Here is a 12272-nt window from a genome sequence, read left to right as displayed (position 1 = left end):
CTCCCCAGCACAGCGGGTTGCGGTGGAGAGTCCCTGTGGCCTCGCACAGAGGTGGCGGGTTGTGGCGGAGAGTTCTCACTGCCTTGTTCTCACTGGTGTCTCCACCACCTCGCACGAAGGAGGCGGGTCCTGCGGCTCCGCATGCTGTGGAGGCAGGACCCTCAGCTCCGGCCTACCTCTTTGGAGCAATCCATCAAGGAGCCCCAGATAGGTGGGCGGGGCCTACTTCTTTGGGGTGATCAATCGTGGGGCTCCTGCACTGTGAGAGGGCACAGGCCAGGCTGGGGGACCCCTCCCCACACCCGAGTGCATGAATTTTATGCACCGGGCCTCTAGTCTATATATATAAAAGCCCAGTGAACGAACATCAGAATGACCAGAATGACTGATCAACCAGTGGCTATGATGTGCACTGACCACTAGGGGGCAGACACTCAATGCAGGAGCTGCCCTCTGGTGGTCAGTGAACTTCCACAGTGGGAGTGCCACTTGGTTGACCAGGATGAGTGGCACTCCCACAGCGGACTGATCCCCACAGGCTCCACCCCCCACCAGCGCATGAATCCATGCACTGGGCCTCTAGTATAATAATAAATGGAGAGAAAAAAATAAAAGAGAATGCTGCCACCTTTTCATTGTCTGTAACAACTATGCAGATATGCCTTTAAATGGAAAATAAAACCAGGAAAAATACCAAAGTACTGAGACCTCACTTGTGTTAAGGTGGGAGAATTATGGGTAATTTTTCTCCCCTCTACTGTCCACATCCAGTGTGAAATCATTATTTTACATTTGCTGTGGACACAGTTGAAGTCCCTTTGGTCTCACTCCCCAGTCCCATTTCTCTTTCTCCCTTCCCAGAGGCAACTCCAGCTGGTAATGCAAGAGTGGATTCATTTAGTATATTTCTTACACTTTAGCTACAAACTCACATATCTGTTAAAGGTATAGTATTTTTCATCTACCAGATAGACCTGACGTCTTCTGGACGTCATTCCAGACGTCCTTCCTGACAAAACTGGGGCCCAGGCGAAGGAGGGATTCCTGACAAAACTGGGGCCCAGGCGAAGGAGGGGTGGTTAGGAGTGATCATGCAGGCAGGCAAGCAGTTAGGGGTGATCAGGCAGGCAGGTGAGCAGTTAGGGGCAATCAGGCAGGCAGGCAGAGGCGGTTAGGGGCAATCAGGCAGGCAGGTGAGTGGTTAGGGGCGATCAGGCAGGCAGGTGAGTGATTAGGAGCCAGTAGTCCCAGATTGTGAGAGGGATGTCCAACTGCTGGTTTAGACTGGTTTAGGCCTGATCCTGGTAGTCGAACATCCCCTGAGAGGTCCTGGATTGAGAGAGGGTACAGGCCAGGCTGAGGAACCACCCCTCTTCCCGTGCACAAATTTTGTGCACCGGGCCTCTAGTTTTTGTATAAATGGCATCTTATTTTAACCTTCTGCAACTTGATTTTTTTCCAAAGCTGTGTTTTCATATTATACTAGAGGCCCAGTGCATGAAAATTCATGCACACGGGGGGTCCCTCAGCCCAGCCTGCGCCCTCTCAAAGCCTGGGACCCTTGGGGACTGCCCACCTGCTCGCTTAGGCCTGCTCCCTGAGAACAGATGATCTAAAAGAAATAATCATATCCTAGGGTAAGGATTTATCAAAAAGAAAATGGTCGCATGAAAATTCACTGCCAGTGGGGCTGAGGGGACTGAGGGACTCCGGCGGCAGGCGTGCGGCACAGCCAGGCCTGCCTGGGGACGGGCCCGGCTGCACCATGCGCCTGCCACCCCCCAGCGGGGCTGAGGGGTCTGGGCATTGCCATCTTGTGGCTGTGGGTGCCACCATCTTGTGAGGAGATGATGGTCAATTAGCATATTACCTCTTTATTATATAGGATGTTAATGTGTGTAAGTCTAGTTTATTCATTCCATTTACACATTGCCTGTATTTCTTTATATAAACAACATATCACAGTATGTTCACATATTCCCTTAATGAGGAACATGAAGGTGGCTTTAAATTTTCAACCTTTCAAATGATGCTGCAACAATCATCCTCATATATTTACAGGTAAATATGAGCAAGTTTCTTTAGGTTGTTTTTTTTTAACTTAGAGTTAGAAGGGCTAAACAAGAATAAATAAACAACTTTAGTTTTGCTAGGTATTGAAAAATTATCCTCCAAAATAGTTGTTCCAATTCATATTCTCAATCCTGTATGAAGAGTTCCTGTTTTCCATATTCTTGCTAAATGAGATGTTTTTCAAACTTTAAGATTCTTGCTAAACTGAAGGGTGTGGAACCAAATTCTCATTGTCTTGACTTCTATTTCCCCAGTTACTGTGAAGTTTTGAATTTACTTATAAACTATTTAGTTGTTTGCTTCTGTGATATCTACCATATGCTTTTGTCCAATTTTCTATTGGTTTCTTTGTCTTTCTATTGCAGGAGTTCCTAATAGAGTTTACATATTAACTCCTTTTATTCCACTTTTCTATTGTGACATTTTTGGAGGTTAATCTAGTTAAGAAAGTTTTACCTGAAATGCTTTCTTGCATCTATTAAAATAATCTGAGTGGGGTTTTATTTTCTCTTTCATTGTTTTAGTATGATTAATTGCAATGACAGATTTTCTGATGTTAAGTCATCCTTGAAGTCTTGGGGAAATTTTAGTTGTTTTTATTACTGATTAATTCATTTTTCTACTATTTTATTCGGGCTAAAATGTCTTAAGTGAGATTGGGCTATATTTTTCTTTCATTGTTTGGTCATCTTGTGGTTTTCATATCAAAATTATTCTTTCATTTTAAAATGAGTAGCATAGCTTTTCCTTTTTTTTCCCTCTGAAACTAGTCATTAAACCTCACCACAGATGGGCAGAATGTGGAGGTGGGTAGGGGGGACTGTGGGTTTGTGCACTGTTTATTCAAGCCCTTTTATGGTTTATTGGCCTATCCATCTTTCTATTTTTTCTTTAGTCACTGTGATAATTTTATATTTCTCACTAAATTTGCTGATTTTCTCTAGACTTTCATACTTATTGGCAGAGAACTGATCATAACATCCTCATAGATTTCTAAGAACCTGAAGCTATCCCCAGTTTTGTCCTCTTTTTTACTTCTACTCTGTGGTTGTGTGTGTATACCTTCTCTCATTTTCTTGAACAGTCATGCTAAAGTATGGTCTACTATTAATATACCTACCTAAGCTTTCTTTTTGGTTAGTATTTGGTTTGGCTCTCTTTCCCATTCATCAATGCCAGCGCTTTGGTTTGTCTGTTGCTTTATAGCAGCATTAGCTGGATTTTTAAAACAGCAAGTCAAACAATCTATATTTTATTAGAGTAGGTTCATCTCTGCATTCTTATGATTCTTGATCTATTTGGACTTTTTCCCATTATATTTCATGTTTTAAATTTACTATGAAATTTCTTTACTTGGATTTTTTTCTTCCTTTTCTGCCTTCTTAAACATTTAAGTTTTCTTATTGCATATTTTCCTTCTACTGGGTGAGAAGTTAAATATTCTGTTTCAATCTTTTTTAGTGATTACAGTTAAATTTTGACATCTACAATTAAGTCTGATGTTAGTCAAAATCTCTACCCTGCTCCTAAACAATATAAAGACCTGAGAATAATTCTCATAGCTTTCTCTCACCATCATATTATTATTTAATATTTTAATTCCATTTTATTCTTTTTTAAAATATGTTTTATTGAATTTTACAGAGATAGGAAAAGAGAGAGAGAGAGAGAGAGAGAGAGAGAGAGAGAGAGAGAGAGAAACATCGATGAGAGAGAAACATCAATCGCTGCCTCCTACATGGCTCCCACCAGAGATTTGAGGCTGCAACCCGGGCATGTGCTCTGACCAGGAATCGAACCAGCAACCTCTGGGTACATGGGTCAATGCTTAACCACCCACACTGGCTGGGCCATTTTATTCTTAATTAACACTGCCTTTATAATTATTCAAAGTGTGTGTATACATTTTTGGGGATTGTGTGTGTGTGTGTGTGTGTGTTGAACCTTCTCATTCTATCCTCCCTACTGTTAACTTTTCCTTTAATATTTTTCATCTGTTAATCTTTCTGTGCTACCTTCTGGGTAACTTCCTCAGATTTAACTAGTTCACTAATTCTCTCTTTTGCTGCACCCAGTCTACTTTTCAACCTATACATTAAAATTTTTATTTTAAGAATTATATTTATTATTTCTATAACTTCTTTCTCCTGTCTCCTACTGTACATGTTTTTTTCACACCCTCTAATGGCTTTTGTCCCTCGCTTTATTTCTTTGAACACATAAAATGTATTTATGTTAAAGCCACATTCATATAATTCTGCTATTTAATTCTCCTGAGTTATATCTTCCGACTATCTATGGTGGCTCCTTTCCTGGTGGGGTGTGCAGTTGTGACTATAAGCTTGTTTGTAGTGGGAACTGTTTCTTTAGAAATCATAGGTGTCCAAGGATATGGAAGTATGTTTACTGAGTAATTTCAGAGTTGCTTTAGCAGAGGGTAGGGTTGCATTTCAAGCACCCTTTTGGCTTTGCATCTTAGAACTACACAGACAGTCTGCATCTGGAACCCACACCTGTGCAAGTTTCTGGTATCTCATGGGGACTCTCTTTTAGCTCTAAGGCCATTGTCAGGCAGCAGTCTTCCTGCTCAGAACCTAGGAGAGTGCACCAATAGTTTTAGAACTCCTTTTGCAGATGGGATGGCATTTTGTGACTCTGGACTTCATGCTGATGGCTCAGTTTCAGCTTCCCATTCAGATGAGGCCTGTGGCTCAGACATAACTTCCAACTCAGACCTTAGGTCCCCAGTCAACCAATCGCTAAGATCTTTCTTTATTTGGTTCCCATTTGCCTCTGAGTCCCTTGGTTACAGTTCTCATTTACATCTTTAATTGTGAGTTTCCTCTTGATGTCTGGCACCTGGAGATTTTTACCTTACTGATGTCTAGATGAGTTAGGTGTTCTTTGTATAAGTCTTTGCATTGTTATATTTTATCCAGAATTCCTATGTCTTTAGAACAGGGATGGTGTGCCTTCCATGTCTGCTCAGGTTACCATATTGGCCAGACATACTTATATTACCTCTCTAATGAGGAAAAAATACAAAAAAGTTTTACAATACAAAATGTTTAAAGAAACATTTTATTTTGACTAACCTTCTTTTCTCCATGCTTCTCAGTGCTGAAGTTGAAGAACCACATAATTATGAGGCAATAATTCCATATCTGAGACATTCTGGCAACTCCATTAACCTGCGCACTGCAAAAGAAATCGCTGGTTGTAAGTCTGCTAAGCCAATTAATATTGTAACCCCGTGTGGAATGAAAATGTGTCAAAAATTGTATTTTCTCCCCTCTGACTATGAAGTTAAACATCCACAGCCATGCTGCTTTATCATATAGTTCCCCCCTCCTTTGTCTAGTCTCTTACAAATATAAATACATCCAGTTGGGCATGCGTGCTATCTCAGGACTCAGCACTGCCTTCTCTCTGCCCTCCTCTGGCCTTTCTTCACTGATCTAGATGCTTTGCCTTTTGTCGCTATGTGGGAGAGAAAGATCAAGATATGGCGATTCGTTTTTCTTCCTTGTCCTCATATTCAACCTTCATCTCTCTTCTTGCAATGTCTTTCCTGAAGCTTCATGTATGGAGAGGAAGATAACAGACCATGGGAATTAGGTCCCTTTTGTGTTTAGCCTTGATAGGAGCATACGATTCATTTAATGGCTCTGACCAATGGTTCAGAGTTACGTCTTCCTGTCTCTGGTATCGCCAAAAAAGCTCAGACTTTTATGTGAAAAAAAGAGACCCTTTCAGGGGAGAAGATGAAGAAGCAGAGACTCATAGCATTTCCACAAGTTTCTATGTCTCTGTTCTGCCTGTAGGATCAGTCAGTTCTCTATGAAAGGAGTACATGTTGGTGCCAGAATAAACACTAGCATTTACTGACCTTGTGTGATTGGTCCCAGTTCTGTGTTAGGTCTTCTGTGTACATCCTGCTGATAGGGTGATTTTAACCCACTTTGAGAGATGGGAAACTCAAGGTCAGATTGAGTAACCAAAGTCACATAAGGGCTATGTGTAGAGCTATAATGTGAAATGGGCTCAGACTGCCTCTGAGATCCACGCTCTTCCCACCACTTTATGTTGCTTCTCCTTCAAGAAGGTTTTCATTCTCCCCTCTGATAGTTGTCCTCTTCTCCAAGCTGGGATGCTGCTGTTCAGTGGAGAGGGTTATCTAACTCTGCATGAAATGTGAACAAGGACTCCAGTCCCTTCCTGACCCTCTGGGGTCCAGCCCTTTGAACTTTACATTTCTATCTCAGGAGCAAGTTTTTATGGCAAGACTTACTATTAAACTTTGTTTTAAAAGCAGCATTAAATTATGAATGTGTTATTAACTGTGCATGCATTACCCTTTTTTGGTAGTCCTCCGCTCCACCAGCCGGGCTATGGAAGGGACTGTATCACCCTTTTTTATTGGCCTTGTCAAGTAAGGTATCTCTGAGCCTTGGTTACCCCATATCTAAGACAGAATCCTAATATCTCCCCCACCCAATGGCAAGGAGAAGCAAAAAAACCATGATTTGTTAATTCTTTAAATAAATATATATGGTAAATAAACTTGAGGAAGGAAAGAAGGTATTTTTTAAATTGGAAAAAATATCCATACTTTGAATGGATGAGGCCATCTGTGTCATAAGCGGTCATTTTAAATGTATTGATAACTAAACAAAGTTTTTAAAGCAAGTAATAGCAGAATGTTTGATTCAAAAACCAGTAAAAATAACAGTGTACAATTATCCAAGTTGACTTACATATTATTAATCATCCACCCAGAATTTTAGGTCTGTGTGTCAACAATCCCATGTGGGTAGTCCCAATGGAAAACCTAGGGTTTCCTTTCCTTTAAAAATGGGTTGTATGTTTAGAATCATTATGGCTTAAGAATGCAACATGACGTTTGGTCAGTTTTCTAAACTAAAGCTTCAGGACTCTAGCAGAGAGAGGAAAAAAAGAAATGGGGAGGGGAGGTCCTACTCATTATGCACTCATTAACAGTAAGGTAAAACTTTTATGATAACTTTTAAGCAAGGAAACATCAAACTAGCAATTTTATTAAAAAAAAAAAAAAACACATCACTTTCTATACAACAGTGACCTGCTAGGTATGTTAAGTTTCTTACATCAACTCCTTTAATCTTCCCATTATCTCTGTATGGCAGATACCAACTGACCCCATTTCATAGATGTGTAAGCTGAGGTTCAAAGAAATGAAGTAATGTGTTTGCAATCCCACAGGTAGTATCAGGACTGGGTTTTGAACCCAAATTCTTGCCACTACTTGTGTTTGTTAGGTTGGCATCATGTCATTAAATAAAATCCACAGAACTATTAAAAAAAAATCAAAAGGTTTTCCAGCCTGAGTTGTGGTCCGACTCCTCTTTTCAAGCTGCACTAAGAAACTTGAGATGGGTGGGAGAAAACACTTTTAGACATGCTATGGCAGTCATTTTGTTGAAATGGGATGTAGACTGTTTCTGACTTTTTCCCCCTTTCCTTTTCCTTTCAAGTTTGTCTTCTGAGTGCTACCACTCAATTTCAGTGATTGCTTTTAACACATTAAGCACCCAATCAGTCACCGGTGACTGGCACTACACTTTCCGTCTGGAAGACAAAACAGGCTGGGCACTTAATGTCTTAATCATAGGGAAGGAATGTATTTACCCAAACAAGAAACTCAAAATTGTTTCAAATGTTTTCATTGATTGTACATTCCATCCTGGAAATCCCCACGAAATTAAAACTGTGATCACTGACCCCGAACTTCCCAAACCACCTTGATCAAGCCTTACATAGATCCGTGTGAAGGTGGAGAACACTGAACTCTGGTCTTGCATAATTGATTTCACACTGGGTACTGTATGAAACTGGTGCTCTAAGGAACTGCCTTGAAATCATTCTTTTTCATCTTTATTTTAGCAACTTATGAAGTTGGAATTGAAGAACTCCAAAAGGTATTGTTTTCTCTCTTCTTTATTTTAAATATATGTATTTTTATTGATTTTAGAAAGGAAGGGGGACAGAGAGAGAGAGAGAAACATCAATGATGAGAGAGAATCGCTGATCAGCTATCTCCTGCACACCCCACACTGGGGATTGAGCCCACAACCTGGGCATGTGCCCTGACCAGGAATCAAACCTTGACCTGATTCATAGGTCAATGCTCAACCACTGAATCACGCTGATACTTCCTTTCTTCTTAACAACTTTCTAACTAAAACAGTGTGCAGAGTTTATTCCGAAGTTTTGATTAGGAGGGAGAAAAGGTCCTTGTTGTCAGTTTTCCCCTGATGTCTGAGGCTCTCAGACTCCAGTTGATAAGGTTCTGAAGCCTGAGCCCCAGTGTCAGAGACAGAAGACGTGTGATGGAATGGGAAACGCTGATCCTCATCCACTCCCAGCCCCTCATCTTTGGCGGCCAACTGGCTTTTACTTACTGTCTCTTCGGGGGGAAGATGTCTTGGGCACAAGACAAATTTGCACATCCCAGGCTTTCACAGACTGCCCAAACCTTGAAGGCACATCCTCTGGCCTCCTGGTAGGCACAGTGCCAGGTGACTCCTTGGAGGCAGTGTAGCAACTTGATTAGGGCCCAAGCACAATCCCTGGCCTTGATCCCAGCCGCTGGCTGTGCAGCCTGAGCCTCCATTTCCTCACCTGTAGAACGGAGGTAACAGAAATGCCCACCGCTGGGATCATTGTGAGAATGACTATAAGGTAAATTCAGATGCACAGTTTAAGAGCTAGTGCCTGGAGTCTGGTCCATGCATATGGTCTCTCCCAGCTCCCATTGTATCTTCTGTAAAATGGTGTGTTCTCCAAGAGGGCAGGATGCGCATTCCTGTGGTTACCACACCTGCAGTGGTAGATGTCAGTGCAGAAGGGGCCCAGTACGTGTCTCACTAAACTTCTGTGAGAACTAAGTGAGACAGAGGAGGTAAGCATCCAGCACTGCAGGTGGCACACAGTAGGCACTCACCTAACTCTGTGACTAGGTCCGTTAGGGTTCTACTCTTTTCTCATTGGGTACCATTAGTCTAGAGCCTTTAACTTTCTGCTCCAGTTTTCTGGGCTTACTGGAAAGGACTGGTCATCTGTGGCTAGAAAACTCTGGGTGGTTATTATTCCTACTAGCGAGCGCAGAAGCATTCTATTCAAATGCTTCCCTTACCTGACAGCGTGGGCAAATAATCAGCTTCTCTGTGCAGTGCGCTCTCCGAAGGACCAAATTCTTTCCCTCGCAAAATAAAGCAGCGTGAACGTATTCTTCATTTTAACTAAAACTTTCAGCCTTCAGACATGTTTATGTTCATCTCAGGATTTTCTCTCCTGGTGGCTGGAAACTGCTATCACTCTTCCCTGGTGACGGGAGTGCAGGGGGCTGAGTGGACAGTCCATGCTCCTAAGAGATGCTCTTGGGCCCCTGCAGGTGTGCAGACCAGTTGCCCTCACACAAACCACCACAAGTCTGTGCTGTCATCGTTTTCTGACGATTGTCATTTCTTTCTACTCTCACTATCTCCGTGTCTATCAGTGAGTCCCTCGTGTGCTCAGGCGGGTATGGACCAGGTCTGTGTGTGCCAGGCACTGGTGCGTACATGGTAGGACTTCATCCACAGCATCACTGGTGAGCGGGTACACTGCTTCCACTCTACAGGTGAGAATTCGGGGCCCGGAGGGGCTCTGTAACCTGTAATAACAGAGCAGAGATCTGAGATGAGGTCCGTCTCCCTGGTCCTACCAGTGCTGCCATCCGAGTGGCTAGATGATACAGGAAAGAGAAACCAGTGGGCCCTGAATGGAGGCCTTGGTGTGCTGAGCTGCTGGGCCTGGACTATGTGGCAGCATTTTGGATGCTGGGATAGTCTCTGTTTTCTTCAAGTTCTTGGCTAGATTCCAAATACGGAATGGCACCAGCGCTTTGATGAGTAAATACATAAAGACTGTGTTGTCATCAATGGGACACAGTTTTCATGGAGTCAAAACCAGACCATGGTAGAGTTGAATTTGGATCACTGGGTGCGTGATCAATGCTGGAGAATTCCCAGCATGACCTGCACACTCTCCAATTTGTCCACTGAAATACTGTATTGTTCAAATATTACAAATTTGTACTTCCTCATATGATTTAAAAGTTTTCCATTCTACAGATGCATTCCTGGAAAGGTATGCAGCAAACTGTTTATTTCTCTATGTGAAATCATACATTCCCGCTGGCATACACTGTCATTTCAGAAATGCTTGTTTTCTTTTCGGATTGACCTTCAGCCCCACTGGGAACAGTGCGTGGAAGTTTCTGTTGTCAGTGTCTACATTTGCTTGTGCTGAGATCTCACCCACCTCTCCTTGCAGTCTGGTCTCTAATGATCTGTAACCAAGCAGAGACCTGGTTGATGAGGGTGGGTTTATGAAAATGACCATTTTCCTCTTTACTTTCAGCCTTGGAAGAGTTTCCTTCACCAAGAACATAGGTGAGTTTTATCTTCAAAAGGAAAGGGAGTAATCCAGCCCCTGATGACTGAACTAGTGTCTCCGATGGTGCAGCTCTGATTCCAGTGTCTGACCTGGCTCAGCACCTCGGGGCCTGGCCAGGCACCTGGTGCAGAGAAGGTGCTCAGGGACCCGTCCCCCTCGCCTTGCTCCAGCCCACACTGCTGTCACTGAGCAAACACAGCACATGGGAGCTATTTTCGAGCCACTGGGGCTTTAGCAGTTACGGAGGCCTCGCCACTCTCCTCTGAGACTCCTGGATTAGAGGAAGTGTCACGCAATCCAGCAGGCATGGAACCATCATGGGAATCCCCAGGAACTTAACATTTCCCAAACGTACCATGCAGTCTCAAGTCCCTTTTCCTTTGCCCATTTAATTAACTCGCCCCAACTTAATGATCTGGCAAACGCCTACTGACCATCAAATGTCCCTCCTACAAGAAGCCTTCCTTGATTCCCCTCCTCCAGGAAGAGGTAACCAGTCCCTTCCCTGTGGCACCACTGTCTGTAAGGTACCCATGAGTTTGCACTAGTGTCACTGTGTGTTGTGTTTGTTAGCATGCCTGTTGATTTTCACCCTCCTGCCCACTCTCTTGCTGTGAGCTACTTGTGGGCAAGGCCCATGTTTCCTTGTTCTTGGTGTTCCTGGCACAGCTCAGTTTGAATGAGACACATTTCAAGTGTTCAATAGCCACATGTGGACTGTGACCACTGTATTGGATGGTGCAAATTTAGGCTTTGTCCGGTAGGTCAGGGAGAACCATGAAAGAGTTTCAAAGCAGAGATAATGCACCCTCTCCCCCATAATATTATTCTTAAGGTCTGGGGGATAGGAAGATGGATTACAAAGGACATATATGTCAATAAGGCAGGTAAATGCTATAGAGTAGGGGTGGGGAATGTCTGGCCCAAGGGCCGTATAAGGCCCTCAAAATCATTTGGTCTGGCCCTGCCAAGACATTAGGAGTGACTTACTTAAATGTCTGACCAAATACGGCAGGCTAATTTTTAAGTTGATAATTTTGTATGGCTCATGAATGATGTTATAAATATCCAAATGGCTCGTGGCAGAAAAATGGTTCCCCAGCCCTGCTTTAGAGGAAATATCAATAATTGCAATGGGAACAAAAGAACTGGGTGATCCTAACTCAGAATATGCTTTGATGAAGAAGAAGGCATGCTATAAACAATGTGAGGCTTTCAACACTTTTATCACATTTCGTTCTTATGGCAACCGTGGAAATTGGCATTGTGACCTTTCATTTATACATGAGAAAATTTGATTTTTAGGAAGGTTAATCTTAGACTTAGAAAGAGGGACAGTGGGAATTAGAACCCAGTCCTCATTTCACAGTCCCTGTTCATCACAGGAAAACCAGTAAATGCTTCAATGGTGAACAAGAGTGCTGAGTAATTAGATGAGTGAATGAAACTCCTTAAAACTCTTCCCCTCCCTCGTCTCTCAGAACAGCACTCTTCTGCTGTTTTTCCCTTCTTCATGCCCACCTCTTCTTTCATTGGAGGGCCCTTCTTTCTCTGCCTTCCATTGAAACATGGTTGTAGAACCATCTAGTTCATAGTAAGGCCAGAAACGGAACTTCTCACATGGATGCTGATGCTCCCCAGCATTCTGTTCTTGGTCCTGTTTCTCATTCACTCTCCGCCTTGACTGTATCCTCCTCCAGGGCAGCTGCTTGTCTACATAT

The 12272-nt window shown here is 42.9% G+C and overlaps 1 protein-coding gene across 1 annotated transcript in view; it reads left to right on the top strand.

Annotated features, from left to right (window-relative positions):
• The window catches only part of FYB2 (FYN binding protein 2), a 59833-nt gene that overhangs the window by 14820 nt on the left and 32741 nt on the right, over nucleotides 1-12272 (top strand). Inside the window, 4 exon segments of the mRNA XM_023759984.1 lie at nucleotides 4462-4470; nucleotides 5192-5292; nucleotides 7996-8030; nucleotides 10516-10547. Coding sequence (XP_023615752.1) covers nucleotides 4462-4470; nucleotides 5192-5292; nucleotides 7996-8030; nucleotides 10516-10547 — 177 coding nt within the window.

Source organism: Myotis lucifugus, unplaced genomic scaffold (assembly GCF_000147115.1).
Source record: "Myotis lucifugus unplaced genomic scaffold, Myoluc2.0 scaffold_168, whole genome shotgun sequence".
Lineage (NCBI taxonomy): Eukaryota > Metazoa > Chordata > Mammalia > Chiroptera > Vespertilionidae > Myotis > Myotis lucifugus.
Note: the sequence above shows the minus strand (reverse complement) of the source record. Positions and strands in the feature narration are given on the sequence as shown.